General features: G+C 39.1%; 1 protein-coding gene across 1 annotated transcript in view; it reads left to right on the top strand.

Annotated features, from left to right (window-relative positions):
• Positions 1 to 16,190, top strand: part of ttn.2 (titin, tandem duplicate 2) — a 391,135-nt gene that overhangs the window by 275,598 nt on the left and 99,347 nt on the right. The window contains exons 162-177 of the mRNA XM_072261778.1: positions 3,839 to 3,936; positions 5,206 to 5,374; positions 5,455 to 5,724; positions 5,817 to 6,083; positions 6,710 to 6,988; positions 7,074 to 7,482; positions 7,580 to 7,704; positions 7,791 to 8,057; positions 8,176 to 8,463; positions 8,551 to 8,850; positions 10,833 to 11,135; positions 11,222 to 11,409; positions 11,717 to 11,831; positions 11,934 to 12,218; positions 13,735 to 13,886; positions 16,024 to 16,171. Of these exons, the coding sequence (XP_072117879.1) occupies positions 3,839 to 3,936; positions 5,206 to 5,374; positions 5,455 to 5,724; positions 5,817 to 6,083; positions 6,710 to 6,988; positions 7,074 to 7,482; positions 7,580 to 7,704; positions 7,791 to 8,057; positions 8,176 to 8,463; positions 8,551 to 8,850; positions 10,833 to 11,135; positions 11,222 to 11,409; positions 11,717 to 11,831; positions 11,934 to 12,218; positions 13,735 to 13,886; positions 16,024 to 16,171 (3,663 nt within the window). The remainder of the gene's footprint in view (positions 1 to 3,838; positions 3,937 to 5,205; positions 5,375 to 5,454; positions 5,725 to 5,816; positions 6,084 to 6,709; positions 6,989 to 7,073; positions 7,483 to 7,579; positions 7,705 to 7,790; positions 8,058 to 8,175; positions 8,464 to 8,550; positions 8,851 to 10,832; positions 11,136 to 11,221; positions 11,410 to 11,716; positions 11,832 to 11,933; positions 12,219 to 13,734; positions 13,887 to 16,023; positions 16,172 to 16,190) is intronic.

The raw sequence follows: 16,190 nt of genomic DNA on the forward strand, positions 1-16,190 counted from the left end.
GAAGTCAGAGATAGCATAGAATTAAAAAAGAAGTATAACAGAGCTAAGGTGAGTGGGAAGACGGATGATTGGGAAATTTTTAAGGAGCAACAGAACTTAACCAAAAAGGCAATACGGGGAGAAAAAATGAGGTATGAACACAAGCTAGCTAGGAATATAAAGGAGGATAGCAAAAGTTCTTTTAGGTATGTGAAGAGAAGGAAGATAGTTAAGAGCAATGTTGGGCCCTTGAAGAATGAATTAGGAGAAATTGTTATGGGAAACAGAGAAATGGCAGATGAATTTAATAAGTACTTTGGATCTGTCTTCAGTAGGGAAGACACAAGCAATCTCCCAGATGTATGGATGGGCCAAGGACACAGGGTAACAGAGGAACTGAAACAGATTGACATTAGGAAGGAAACGGTGATGAGTAGACTGATGGGACTGAAGGTTAACAAATCCCCAGGTCCAGATGGTCTGCATCCTAGGGTACTAAAGGAGGTGACTCTGGAAATTGCAGATGCATTGGTGATCATTTTCCAATGTTCCTTAGATTCGGGATCAGTTTCTGAGGATTGGCAAATGGCTAATGTTATCCCACTTTTTAAGAAAGGAGGGAGGGAGAAAACAGAGGACTATTGCCCTGTTATCCTAACATCAGTAGTGGGGAAGATGCTAGATCCATTATTAAAGATGAAATAGCGGCATATCTTGATAGCAGTGATAGGATTGGGCCGAGCCAGCATGGATTTACCAAGGGCAAATCATGCTTGACTAATTTATTGGAGTTTTTCGAGGATGTAACCAGGAAGATAGACGCAGGAGATTCAGTGGATGTGGTGTACCTTGACTTTCAGAAGGCATTTGATAAGGTACCACATAGGAGATTGGTGGGTAAAATCAGTGCTCATGGCATTGGGGGGAGGATATTGACATGGATAGGAAACTGGTTGGCAGATAGAAAGCAAAGGGTAGCAGTGAATGGGTGTTTCTCAGAATGGCAGGTGGTGACTAATGGGGTGCCACAGGGCTCGGTATTGGGACCACAGCTGTTTACAATTTACATCAATGATTTAGAGGAAGGCATTGTGAATAACATCAGCAAGTTTGCTGATGATACTAAGCTGGGTGGCAGTGTGACATGTGATGAGGATGTTAGGAGAATTCAAGGTGACTTGGATAGGCTGGGTGAGTGGGCAGAAACTTGGCAGATGGCGTTTAATGTGAATAAGTGTGAGGTTATTCACTTTGGGAGCAAGAACAGGAAGGCAGGTTATTATCTGAACGGTGTGGAGTTAGGTAAGGGAGAAATACAAAGAGATCTAGGAGTACTTGTTCATCAGTCTCTGAAGGTGAATGAGCAAGTGCAGCAGGCAGTGAAGAAGGCTAATGGAATGTTGGCCTTTATTACAAAGGGAATTGAGTACAAGAGCAAGGAAATCCTTTTGCATTTGTACAGCACCCTAGTGAGACCACACCTGGAGTATTGTGTGCAGTTTTGGTCTCCAGGGTTAAGGAAGGACATCCTGGCTGTGGAGGAGGTGCAGCGTAGGTTCACTAGGTTAATTCCTGGGATGTCCAGACTGTCTTACGCAGAGAGGTTAGAGAGACTGGGCTTGTACACACTGGAATTAAGGAGATTGAGGGGGGATCTGATTGAGACATATAAGATTATTAAGGGATTGGACAAGATAGAGGCAGGAAATATGTTCCAGATGCTGGGAGAGTCCAGTACCAGAATAAGTTTAAGAATAAGGGGTGGGTCATTTAGGACAGAGTTGAGGAGGAACTTCTTCTCCTAGAGAGTTGTGGAGGTATGGAACGCGCCTCCTCAGAAGGCAATGGAGGCCAATTCTCTGGATGCTTTCAAGAAGGAGCTAGATAGGTATCTTCTGGATAGGGGAATCAAGGGTTATGGGGACAAGGCAGGAACCGGGTATTGATAGTAGATGATCAGCCATGATCTCAGAATGGTGGTGCAGGCTCGAAGGGCCGAATGGTCTACTTCTGCACCTATTGTCTATTGTCTATTGTATTAGTTCCTAATACTTAACAACGGAGGAATCCATCTGCGTCACATTCTTTTGACAGTAAATGAACATAATTAACACAGGCACCTAGTGTAGAGTGTAGATAATGGATTACCTTCATACAATGCTACTGATGATTGCATCCTCCAAATCTTCTGTTTCTTTGTAACATTCAAGATGATTGTTGATACCTTTAAATTCATTGTTGCTCCTAACTTGTTGAAGTAGTGAAATCATTTCATTTTCCCAGAAGTTTATCTTCAAGCCTAAATGCTTGGAACTACAGTGAGCAAAACAGTTGTGAATTGTTTTAGTGCTTATTTCTACCCATTAATCAGTGACAAAACACTATTTGCAAATGACACTATTTAAAAACTTTTCACTCTAAGCACTGTGCCATGTCTATCAGCCACAGAAGTGCATGTGACTGAAACTGTTCAGCAACCGTCTCCTGTCCTAATTATGTCCCCAGTAAGCAAAGGGAATCCTGGCTATTTTCTGGATTTTAAATTATTTTAAATATACTCAGTATTTTAGTGCTAATAAAATAAATGTGTAAAGAAAGAAAAAGGTTCCTAATGATCAGAAAATAATGTACAGAAGGAAATGGCTGAGCAGATCGTCTCTCTTATTGGCCGAGTATAGAAATTTGTAGATAGCAATTCCATTTTATGAACAGATTTTCAGTAGATATTGCCAAGCTTAGTTCTACATCATTGAGTTGAATTTTGAGTTGGAGACTCTGCAATAAACTAGGAAGGGAAATGAGTAAGTAAGAGATCTTTTACAGAGAGTTCTAAATTATTGGAATGAGGTTTTGGGTGCTTTATTATAATTGTTACATGAGTCACATATAAATTTTCAAAGATAAATGAGTGAAGTGATTTCATTGATAACAATGTAATCTTATAGTGGTGTGTAAAATCATGCGGGGCATCAATATGATAAATATACTCAGTCCTTTCCCCAAGGTTGGGAAACCAAGAATTCAGGGGCATCAATCTAAGGTGAGAAGGGAAACCTGAAAATCAACTTTTTTTTACATAAAGGCTGGTAACTACGTGGAATTAGCTGCCAAAGGCAATGGTTGATACAGGTTAGGGCAGTGAATGTGTCACTGAAGGAGCATTATGGAATTGAGAATTCTCTTTCTTAGGACAGCGATAACAGCACTTGGAATGTAAAGAATTATATCACTATATCACTATTTGAATTGTGCTAAAATCAAGGATCTGATTGAAAGGGTCGTAAGTTGAGGGGAAGACTCAGGGAAAGGGGTAGTAATAATTTTAAAACAAGCAAAGGGGAAATAGAGTTGCTTAATTGACAGAAATTGCCTCTCAGGTATTAGAGGAAAGAGACAAATGAAAGGACGTAGAGTCACGGGACAGTACTGCACGGAAACAGGACCTTTAGCCCATCTTGTCTGTGCCAAACTGTAATTCTGTCTAGTCTCAACAACCCGCAAGAAGACCAGAACCTTCCATAACCCTCCTACTTATCCACACTTCTCTTCAATGTTGCAATGGTATAAAGTAATTGAACATGGAGGAAGAACTAAGTGATGTATATTTCAAATATTAGAAAATAAAGTCAGTTTGACTTTTATGGGCCTAATATGCAGGCACAAATTCAACATAGTGCCTTTGCTTAGAAATGGTTGTAGAATATTCAGAATAAAGAATTATAAGACCTACAAGAAACAGAGGGAAAATAGTAGGATTTATATGGCATTCTCATGTTTTTTGGTTCCTATTTTGCTACATTCTTCCAATCTGCAGTGACAACATAATCTATCTGCTAATAAGCTTCTGTTTCTTTCATAGCTCCTCATGTTGAATTTACAAAGCCTCTTACTGATCTTGTGGTGAAAGAAAAGGAAGTTGCTAAATTTGTATGTGAAGTTTCACGTGAAAATGCAAAGGTTTGCTTTTTTTAAACATTATATTGGTTTACATATTTTCATAATGTTAATAAGTGAAGACAGTATTTAAATTTAAGCAAAAACAAAACTACATTTGTAGATAGCATTGGATAGAAACTCATTTGTGATCAGAAGTAGTCAATATTCTACTCATCTGGAATTCAGCTCCACTGAATTTGCAGAAAATTTTGTGTACAAGCGCATTATACTACCTCCGCTGTACATCACATTCAGTATAACCACCCAGAGATGAATTTCTGTTCACATGCCTTTGCAGGCATGATATCGTATGAAGTCACTTTTACACTTATAATAATTTAAAGTTACAGATAATAAGCCTTTTGGGAGAATAATTTATCCTGTTCACTTTCTAAGAGAATGATCTGACCTACTCAGAGATTTGTTCAGTTTCCATAGTTCTATTTTATAGTAATTTCATTTTAGGCACTGTGGAAAGGAGGAATTTTTAACATTTCATTGTGCAGAATTTGCCTCAGTCTTACACTGACCAGATAAATAAACAGCAAAGTTTGTCATAATTTTCTCATATTCTGTCTTGTAATTATTCTTCTGTAAATAGAAGGTTTTCTAGGCAACTTCGGTATCTCTAAAAGTTCTCAGCATTATCTGAGAATGTATAATGCCAAATTAGGTAGATGTATTAACTTTCTGTCTTTTAGGTTTGTGGGGATTAGAAATTAGAATAAGTGGGTGAGATCTTGCAGCTTAACAAAAAAAATTACATATTTTGAGGGCAACTTTCTTGGTAACTTCCTCAAAAAACTCTTCTTCTGATCATTTCTCATTCATTTGATTACTCCTAATTTTTTATGCTTTCGCCTTGTCATATACTTTATTACTTTAAACAAAGGGGAGAAACCATTCGTATTTGTATACTTACAACCCCTTTTCCCCCTGGTGCTGAGGTATTATGTAAAGATCTTTTATCTTATTAATAGTTTAAAAGCCTGAAACATGAAACACAGACTTGGCCTACCTCTTCTCTTCAATTCCTGAACTTCCATTCTAACAGTTTTTGGCTTAAATTCATATTCTTTTGATAATTATAGTTGAATGTGTTTTGTAACAGTTACCAAGGTGCTATGCACCAAGTTATTATAGAGAAATTAATCGATAATAGATTTGCCATACCTCTAAGAATGAATCTGTTCTTGTTTTTTTTTGTTTAGTTTCTTGGACTTTATAAATATCCTGTACTATATTATGAAATTCTGACATCACACTTTGGATTTTTTTTTTTAATTTCAGGTGCGTTGGTTTAAGGATGGAGTTGAAGTAAGAAAAGGCAAGAAGTATGACATTGTTGCTAAAGGTGTGGAAAGAATGCTTATTATCCACAAAAGTAGCTTTGACGATGAAGCTGAATATGAATGTGATGCAAGGACTGCTAAAACATCTGGATTGCTCACAGTTTTAGGTAATCAGTTAAATCAAGGATATGCATTATTTTAACTTTTAGAAACCATTTTTACGTTTTATTGTTGTCATGTTTTGCAGAAGAGGAAGCTATCTTTACAAAGAACCTTGCAAATGCTGAAGTTACTGAAACAGAGACAATTAAACTGGTTTGTGAAGTATCCAAACCAAATGCTGATGTAACTTGGTATAAGGGAGATATGGAGTTGCCTGAAGTTGGCAGATATGAACAACGTATAGAAGGCCGAAAGCGAATTTTAGTAATTCAGAAAACTAATCCAGATGATGCTGGTGAATATAATTGTAGGCTTTCAAGTGGTGCACGGACCTCTTGTGAACTAAAAGTCAATGGTATGTATTGTTCTGATATGAGTTTATTTTTCTGATACAAGTTGCTTTTTAATATTATCCGATATAATCTGTCTTGTAATTTCTTCTTATAGAACGGGCAGCAGAATTTATTTCTAAACCACGGAATCTGGAAGTTTTAGAAGGAGAAAAGGCAGAATTTGTTTGTTCATTATCAAAAGACACTTACGAAGTGAAATGGTTTAAAGGAGATGAAGAACTTAAATCTGATGATAAATATGAAATTGTATCTGATGGCAAGAAACGAGTGCTGATTGTCAAAAACTCCATCCCAAAAGATGAAGGAACTTATGCTGTTATGATTGGAACCTCAAGAGCAACTGCAGAACTTAGAGTTATTGGTAAGTCATGTAAACTACATAGTGGCAATTTTCAGGTAGTAAGAATATTACATTTTTATAGCAATATTTGGTAACGTGATGAATGTCAGGTATGTAGGGGAAGGTATTTTAATTCTCCCTACATGGTGGATTCTTGGACGGATGCAGATGGAATCCACAAATTTAATCTTTGTTTCTTGCAGTGCCACCATTTTTATCAGGGCTGAGCATTGTTCTGATTCAGGTCATCAGCCACATTCATAGTTATATAAATCTGCGAGTTTGTACAAGTATCTATGACTGTGACTGGATCCTTCTGACATGTAATACCTGTTAAACAATAAGTAGTGACGTTATTGATTCTTTTATTACTTTTCTACATTTGGGAATTTTGTTTTGAATGGAACATGGTATGCTGGTAGAGTGCTTTAGCTTTCTTTGGTGTAGAAAGGGTATTTTAGGCTCTATTTATCAAATACTATGCAGTCTAGGTAAATACCTAAGGCAGATTACATCACTTAAATTATTGACAGGTTCCAGCCCTAATATTAATGCTAGCTTCAAGTTGATTTAAAAGTGCTAGAAATATTTAATGTTTAGCAAAATTATCTTACTTGTTGTCAGTAAATCTTTGTTTTTTTTCTCAGATAAACTTCAGATAATAACTCCCATCAAGGACCAGGTAGCTCGAGAAGGACAAGAAATTGTATTCAATTGCGAAGTTAACACTGAAGGTGCCAGACCTAAATGGTTTAAAAATGGAGAGACTATTTTTGATAGCCCAAAATATGTCATGATCCAGAAAGATTTAGTCTTTACCCTCAGAATCAGGGATTCTCAAATGGATGATCAAGGAATGTACACAATAGCACTAACAAATCATAGAGGGGAGCATGCAGAATGTTCAGCAACATTACAAGTAGAAGGTAAATCACTGTGGCATACTAAACATTCTGACATAATGCAAATGAAATGGCTTGTATTTTACATAACTCATTTTAATTTATGCAGAGGAGGAACTGAAAATCATTGAACCTCTTGATGATCGTGAAACAATGGAAACGAAATCTGTCACCTTCAGCTGCAAAGTGAACCGTGAAAATGTCACTCTACAATGGCTGAAAAATGGAGAGGAAATTACATTTGACAAACGAATTCTATACAAAATTGACAAGAAAAAGCATTCTCTTATAATCAGAGGGTGTGAATTCAAAGATGAGGGAGAATATACTGTAATTGCTGGCCAAGACAAATCAGTTGCAGAACTAATTATCACAGAGGCACCAGCAGATTTCACAGAACATATTCAAGATCAAACAGTCATTGAGTTTGAAGATGCAATCTTTTCATGTCAGTTGTCTAAAGAGAAGGCAACTGTGAAATGGTATCGAAATGGCAGAGAACTCAGAGAAAACAAGAAGTACGCTTTAATCCATCTGATGGAAAAAAAATGTTTTTGTATTACTGTTTCAAAAGTAACTATATGGTAACATGTATATTTTTATGACTTTTACTAGGTATCAATTTGAAAAAGATGGTAGTTTACACAGACTTATTATAAAAGAATGTAGACCAGATGATGAATGTGAATACTCCTGTGGTGTAGAAGATAGACGTTCAAGGGCTAGATTATTTGTTGAAGGCAAGTATGATTTAGGAAAAACACATTATTATAACAACTGAGAAAATCTGGAAATGCAGATTTAATTATTACCTTTCTCCTTCCAGAAATTCCAGTTGAAATCATTAGACCTCCACTAGATATTTTTGAACCTCCAGACTCAGATGTTATCTTTGAAGCTGAACTGAACAAGGATAAAGTTGAAGTCAAATGGCTAAGAAATAATATGATAATTGTCCAGGGTGATAAACAGCAAATGATGAGTGAAGGAAAGGTTCACCGACTGCAGGTCTGCAGCATAAGACCTCGTGATCAGGGGGAATATAGGTTTATTGCCAAGGATAAAGATGCCAGAGCTAAACTGGAACTTGCAGGTGAGTTAGCCTGAAACTTAGGAATATTAATATGACTATTATCTTATATATTGCTGGCTACAAGTAATTGCCTCTGCTGTATTTGTATCAACCTGACTTATGAATTACTGCTTTATAGCAATACCAACAATCAAGACAACTGATCTGAATCTTGTGACTGATGCTGGAAAGCCATTTACAATGACACTTCCATATGATGCTTATCCTCGTGCTGAAGCTCAGTGGTTCAAAGAAGACTTTACTACATCTGAATATGTCAATCTACCCAAACAAAACATTGACACAACTGCAGAAATTACTTCTTATAGACTTTTTGACCCAAGAAGAACTGACAAAGGCAGATACAAGGTTGTAATTCAGAATAAACATGGAAAGGGCGAAGGATATATAAATCTGGATGTTATTGGTAAGTATTTTTTGTTGTTATACTGCATTCCATTGATGGATCTAAAAACTGTTCTGGTAATAGTATTTTCTTTTTCTCAATTTACAGATGTGCCTGGCCCCATCCAGAATTTGAAAGTAATAGAAACTTCTGATGGTGAAGTCAGTCTTGCTTGGGATGAGCCTGAAAGTGATGGCGGTAGCAAAATTCTTGGATATGTTGTAGAACGCCGTGATGTGAAGCGCAGAACTTGGACCTTAGCTACTGATAGAGCTGACAATACTGAATTTACAGTAACTGGTCTCCAAAAAGAACTGTATTATCTATTCCGTGTTAGTGCAAGAAACAGAGTAGGTACAGGTGAACCTGTGGAAACTGACGAACCTGTTCAAGCTAAGAATAAGTTTGGTAAGTATCAGAGATATTTCTGCATACCTCGACACGGTTTTATCCCCCCTTGTTCAATCCCTTCCTTCCTATGTTCATGACACTTCTCACACTCTTAAACTTTTCGATGATTTTAAGTTCCCTGGCCCCCACCACTTTATTTTCACCATGGATATCCAGTCCCTATATACTTCCATACCCCATCAGGAAGGTCTCAAAGCTCTCCGCTTCTTTTTGGATTCCAGACCTAACCAGTTCCCCTCTACCACCACTCTGCTCTGTCCAGCAGAATTAGTCCTTACTCTTAATAATTTCTCCTTTGGCTCGTCCCACTTCCTCCAAACTAAAGGTGTAGCTATAGGCACCCATATGGGTCCTAGCTATGCCTGCCTTTTGGTTGGTTTTGTGGAACAATCTATGTTCTGGTATCTGCCCCCACTTTTCCTTTGCTACATCGACGACTGCATTGGCACTGCTTCCTGCACGCATGCTGAGCTCATTGACTTCATTAACTTTGTCTCCAACTTTCACCCTGCCCTCAAGTTTACCTGGTCCATCTCCTACACCTCCCTTCCCTTTCTAGATCTTTCTGTCTCTATCTCTGGAGACAGCTTATCTACTGATGTCTACTATAAGCCTACTGACTCTCACAGCTATCTGGACTATTCCTCTTCTCACCCTGTCTCTTGCAAAAATACCATCCCCTTCTCCCAATTCCTCCGTCTCCACTGCATCTACTCTCAGGATGAGGCTTTTCATTCCAGGATGAGGGAAATGTCTTCCTTTTTTAAAGAAAGGAGCTTCCCTTCCTCCACCATTAACTCTGCTCTCAGACGTATCTCCCCCATGCACATCTTCTCTCACTCCATCCTCCTGCCACCCCACTAGGAATAGGGTTCCCCCTGTCCTCACCTACCACCCCACCAGCCTCTGGGTCCAACATATTATTCTCCGTAATTTCCGCCACCTCCAATGGGATCCCACCACTAAGCACATCTTTCCCTCCCCCCCTCTGCTTTCCGCAGCGATCGCTCCCTACGCAACTCCTTTGTTCATTTGTTCCCCCCCCCCATCCCTCCCCACTGATCTCCCTCCTGGCACTTATCCTTGTAAGCGGAACAAGTGCTACACATGCTCTTACACTTCCTCCCTTACCACCATTCAGGGTTCCAAACAGTCCTTCCAGGTGAGGCGACACTTCACCTGTGAGTCAGCTGGGGTGATATACTGCATCCGGTGCTCCCGATGTGGCCTCCTATGTATTGGCGAGACCTGACGCAGACTGGGAGATCATTTCACTGAACACCTACGCTCTGTCGCCAGAGAAAGCAGGATCTCCCAGTGGCCAGATTTTAATTCCACAGCCCATTCCCATTCTGATATGTCTATCCACGGCCTCCTCTACTTTAAAGATGAAGCTACGCTCAGGTTGGAGGAACAACACCTTATATTCTGTCTGGGTAGCCTCCAACCTGATGGCATGAATATTGACTTCTCAAACTTCCGCTAATGCCCCACCTCCCCCTCGTACCCCATACGTTATTTATTTATATACACACATTCTTTTTCTCCCCCTGTCCCTCTCACTATACCCCTTGCCCATCCTCTGGGTTTTCCCCCCTACCCCTTTTCTTTCTCCCTAGGCCTCCTGTCCCATAATCCTCTCATATCCCTTTTGCCAATCAACAGTCCAGCTCTTGGCTCCATCCCTCCCCCTCCTGTCTTCTCCTATCATTTTGGATCTCCCCCTCCCCCTCCCACTTTCAAATCTCTTACTAGCTCTTCTTTCAGTTAGTCCTGACGAAAGGTCTCGGCCCAAAACGTTGACTGTAGCTCTTCCTGGAGATGCTACCTGGCCTGCTGCGTTCACCAGCAACTTTGATGTGTGTTGCTTGAATTTCCAGCATCTGCAGATTTCCTTGTGTTTACTAGTTTCCTATCTAGCCCAAAAAAATTCCATGTATTGAAATTAAAAAATAATATTTGCATTATCTTTTTATCAGATGTCCCTGATGCACCACTTAATGTCCAAGTGCAAGATGTGAACAAATTCGGTGCCACTATTACATGGGAACCACCAGCCTATGATGGTGGAGCTGAAATCACTAACTACGTTATTGAGCTACGTGACAGAACCTCAGTTAAATGGGAGCCAGCTATGATCACTGAAGCAAATGAACTCACGGCTCAGATGAATGATGTGGTGGAAAACAGAGAATATATATTCCGTGTCAGAGCAGAAAACAAAGCTGGTGTAGGAAAGCCTAGTGCAGCTTCTCATCCTGTGAAAATTATGGACCCAATATGTTAGTATCTAATTCAAAAAATGTTTAATCATTTGCATTCTTAATTGTGATCTTCCACTAACTGATTTTGATTTCTCATATTTTAGTTAAACCAAGTCCACCCATTGAACTTGCTGCTTCAAAACAGACCAAAGAGTCTGTGCAACTGAATTGGGAACCACCTCTGAAGGATGGAGGAAGCCCTATTCTGGGCTATATTGTTGAGCTGTGTGAAGAAGGCACAGATAAATGGATTCCCTGTAATATAAGACTTGTTCCTGAAACAAAATTCAAGGTTGCTATCTTTAATTTGTTTATTTGTTAAAACTGTTAGTGCTGATTTACAAGGGTCTAGAAGCTGTTGCTCTCCTGATGTTGATGCTAAAGGAGCAATTTACATGCAGTTATTAGAAACACTTTCCTGTATATTATAACTTTTGGAGAAAGTATGGGATTCAGGAAATTCAGCAGTAATTTGAGTAAAATTATATAGATTTCAAGATCACGCTGATAGATATTATCTTAAGTCCATATTTGAGACATATTTGGTAATGAATGCTTTTTTAAATATGCTTATGCACTTTTGGTTTCTGTTCTTATAGGTATCTGGTTTGAAACAAGGAAAGAAATACTATTACAGAGTATCTGCTGAAAATGCAGCAGGTTTATCAGATCCAGCTGATGCTCTTGGCCCACTAATGGCTGATGACCCCCATGGTAATATATATACTGCACCTCTATGAAAAAATGTATATTGAAGACAGTAAATAGTTTTAAATAGTTCATACACTTAAAATCTAATTATACTTTCTCTTTTAGTGGCTCCTACTCTTGATCTGAGAGAATTCAGAGATGGTCTTGAGGTTATTGTTCCAGAACCACTCAAAATCCGTGTTCCAATTACTGGCTACCCTATACCTGTGGCAACATGGGCTGTTAATGAAAAACCTCTTGAAAGCAATGACCGTGTGAAAATGGAAACAACTTCAAAATATACAGAATTGGTTATCTCTCCCAGTGAGCGTCCAGATAAGGGACTGTATAAACTGACTCTAGAAAATGCTGTGTCAACCATCACAGGCGAAATTGACGTGAACGTAATTGGTAAGAATCTGAATTATCAGGAAACAGCATTTTTATTTAATCTTTCCAAGGTAACTCATATTCATGGAACATATTTAACTGAAAACTGCCAAGGCACTCTCTAAAGAGTGGAGCAATTGAGTACATTACAGAGCCTTCAATATGAAAGTTCGAAGTAACTACAAACTTAATTGAAGGGATGGATTTTGGCAAGGTTTTTAAAGACGAAGGATAAAACAGAGTGTCAGAGAAATTGAAAGTATGTATTCAAAAGAATGGCCACAAACCATCTAGATTTGATGGCAATGATGGATCAAAGCGAAAGAAAATTCCAGAAGGCAAGAGTAACAGGTTGGAATGATGAGAGGTATGCTGTAAGGCTGGTTACATATGCAAAGCTCTGGAGGAATCAGAAAAAGGAATCATCATTTCTAATTCAATATGTTATAGAATTAACATAGGTCAACGAGACTCTGGATGAACTGAGTGGAGGAGCATTTAATAAACAGACTTTAGACAAGGTATCGATTGACAAATTGATAAAATTAGAATAATGGAATTAGAAGGAGTGTTGAGCTGCCAAGAAAATTTCACTAGGAGCAAGGCTGGCATGAAGATGGGAGGCTAAATATTATGGCAGAATATAGTATTAATGGTAAGACTCTTGACAGTGTGGAGGATCAGAGGGATCTTGGGGTCTGAGTCCATAGGACACTTAAAGCTGCTGTGCAGGTTGACTGCGCATACATTGGGCTTCATCAATGGTGGGACTGAGCTTCAGAGCGGAAAGGTAATATTGCAGTTATATAGGACCCTGGTCAGACCCCACTTGGAGTACTATGCTCAGTTCTGGTTGCCTCACTATAGGAGGATGTGGAAACCATAGAAAGGGTGCAGGGGAGATTTACAAAGATGTTGCCTGGATTGGGGAGCATGCCTTATGAGAACTGGTTGAGTGAACTCGGCCTTTTTTCCTTGGAGTGACAGAAGATGAAAGGTGACCTGATAGAGATGTATAAGATGATGAGAGGCATTGATCGTGTAGATAGTCAGGGTCTTTTTTTCCCAGGGCTGAAATGGCTAGCACAAGAGGGCACAGTTTTAAGGTGTTGGAACTAGGTACAGAGGAGATGTCGGGGTAAGTTTTTTTACGCAGAGAATAGTGAGTGCGTGGAATGGGCTGCCGGTGACGGTGGGGGAGGTGGATACGATAGGGTCTTTTAAGAGACTCCTGGATAGGTATATGGAGCTCAGAAAAATAGAGGGCTATGGGTAACTCTAGGTAATTTCTAAGGTAAGGACATGTTCGGCACAGCTTTGTGGGCCGAAGGGCCTGTATTGTGCTGTAGGTTTTCAGTGTTTCCATGGAGATGAGGCTATGAAAGATGTAATAGTTAGTGATCATGCTATCATAAACAATTTAACACTATGACTTTGGGTGGCCTTAATGAATACCTGGGAGATAAAAAAAGATAAAAGAAAATAATCCTTGCAAAATTATTATATTTTTAATTCTTTGTTGTTTTACCTTTTGCAGCACGGCCTAGTGCACCAAAGGACCTCAAAGTATCAGAAATTGGTAGAAATACAGTGTATTTAATATGGGATCAGCCTGACAATGATGGTGGAAGTCCACTGACTGGGTATCTCATTGAAAAACGCGAAGTTAACCGCAAGACCTGGGTCAAAGTAAGAGATAAGCCATATTAATTTTACATTATTTGTTATTTTCAGAATGAAATCTCAGGCTTGTCTCATGTGATCAGTGAAGTTATCCATTTTGACTCACAACAAAAGAAATTAGTGCTTCCTTGAGCAAGTGATTTTTGTGAGTTATCTATAAAGACTAATACTGAAGGAAACAAATAAAAATTTAATCTTCTGATGTCAATTTTGCTCCATCATTTGTAAAGCAATAAAATTCAGTTGCCAGAAATCTGAAACGAAAGATGTTTAGTGGGTCCGACAGCATTTGTGGATTGAGAAAGTGAAAGTTTACATTTCAAGTCCATAACGCCATCAGAAATCTATTGTTAGTAAGTTCACAAGATCACAAGACAAAGGAGCAGAAGTAGGCCATTCAGCCCATCGAATCTGCTCTGCCACTCCACCATGAGCTAAGCTATTCTCCCATCTATTTCCAATTTCTGATTTTTTCCCCATATCCCTTGATACTTTGACTAATTAGATACCTATCAATCTCCTCCTTAAACACCCTCAATGATCAGGCCTCCACAGCTGTATGTGGCAATGAATTCCATAGATCCACGACCCTCTGGCTAAAAAAATACTTATGCTTTTATACTTTATACTTCATTGTTGCTAAACAATTGGTACTAGAACGTACAATCATCACAGCAATATTTGACTCTGTGCTTCAGACTCCCTGGATGTTCTCTTCATCTCTGTTTTAAATGGGTACCCTCTAATTCTAAGATTGTGGCCTCTTGTCCTGGACTTACCCACCAAGGGAGACAGCCTTTCCACATCTACTCTGTCCAACTCTTTCAACATTCGAAATGTTTCTATGAGATCCCCTCTCATTCTTCTATACTCTAATGAATACAGTCCAAGAGCCGACAAACGCTCCTCATATGTTAGCCCCTGTATTCCAGGAATCATCCTCGTAAATCATCTCTGAACTCTCTCCAACATCAGTACAACCCTTCTAAGATAGGGGGCCCAAAACTGCACACAGTATTCCAAATGAGGTCTCACCAGTGCTCCATAGAGCCTCATCAACACCTCCTTACTCTTATACATTATTCCTCTTGAAATGAATGCCAACATAGCATTCACTTTCCTTACTGCCAATCCAACCTGGTAGTTAACCTTTAGGGTATCCTGCACGAGGACCCCCAATTCCCTTTGCACTTCCGATTTTTGAATTTTCTCCCCATCTAAATAATAATCTGCCCGATCATTTCTTCAGTTGGCTAGATGCAACTAAATACTGAGTCAGTCTTGTGTCGTTACTGTTCTGAATAGTTTTGTGAAAAGGAATAAGCATTTTGTCAGATTTTCTCATGCAGTATCTGCAATTTTATTTCTGAAATGCCATGCTACATTATTTATATTTCAAATCTTATTCTGAGCACCACAGTAGCTTAGCGTTTAGCGCAACGCTATTACATCTCAGGGAGTCAGAGTTCAGTTCCGACACCATCTCTAAGGTGTCTGTATATTCTCCCAGTGGAACGCATGGGTTTTCCCCGGGTGCTCCGCTTGCCTTCCACAGCCCAGAGGTGTGCCAGATAGGTTAATTGATCATTGTAAATTGTCCCGTAATTAGGTTAAAGTTAAATCGGGATTGTGAAGGTGGTACAGCTCAAAAGGCTGAACAGGCATATAGTACTCCATGCTGTATCACTAACTAACTAACTAAATAAATAAATAAATCAATCAATCAATCAATCAAATGCTTGGGAAGCATTAATTGCACTATAGAAAGAAAATTCATGAACTCTGTTAGGTCCTTTACACTTTACCCGTGTTTCAGGGGTTCTTCAGACACTCCTAATGCCATTTGTGGGACTAGATCAACCATAGAGATGGGAAGACATTTTTTGGGCTCTCTTTCTTTTCTGTGTGAGTGAAAGTTGCCTGAAAAGCTAGCATGGAGCTCCACACTCAAATTAAAGGGTTTGATAGGATCAGGCAGCTAACCAAAATCTTCTCTTGCTTCTCAATGGATATTTTGGAGACCTTCAGCTGACTACTCGTCAATAGCCTCTGCTGTTTAAGGGATTGTCTGTGTTTTAAAGAAGCCGCAGTCTGCTTGCAAGTGATTTGCAGTTTTATTACTGTCATGTTCTGTAATTTCCAGGTTATTGACAGAGTGCAAGATTTGGAATTTACCGTTTCTGACCTCTTCCAAGGCCGAGACTACCTGTTTAGAGTTTCTGCATGTAACAAATGTGGCCCTGGAGAACCTGCATATATCGATGAACCTGTTAATATATCTACTCCAGCAAGTAAGTATTTAGCTTTCTA

Source organism: Mobula birostris, chromosome 6 (assembly GCF_030028105.1).
Source record: "Mobula birostris isolate sMobBir1 chromosome 6, sMobBir1.hap1, whole genome shotgun sequence".
In the NCBI taxonomy this organism is placed as follows: Eukaryota; Metazoa; Chordata; class Chondrichthyes; order Myliobatiformes; family Myliobatidae; genus Mobula; species Mobula birostris.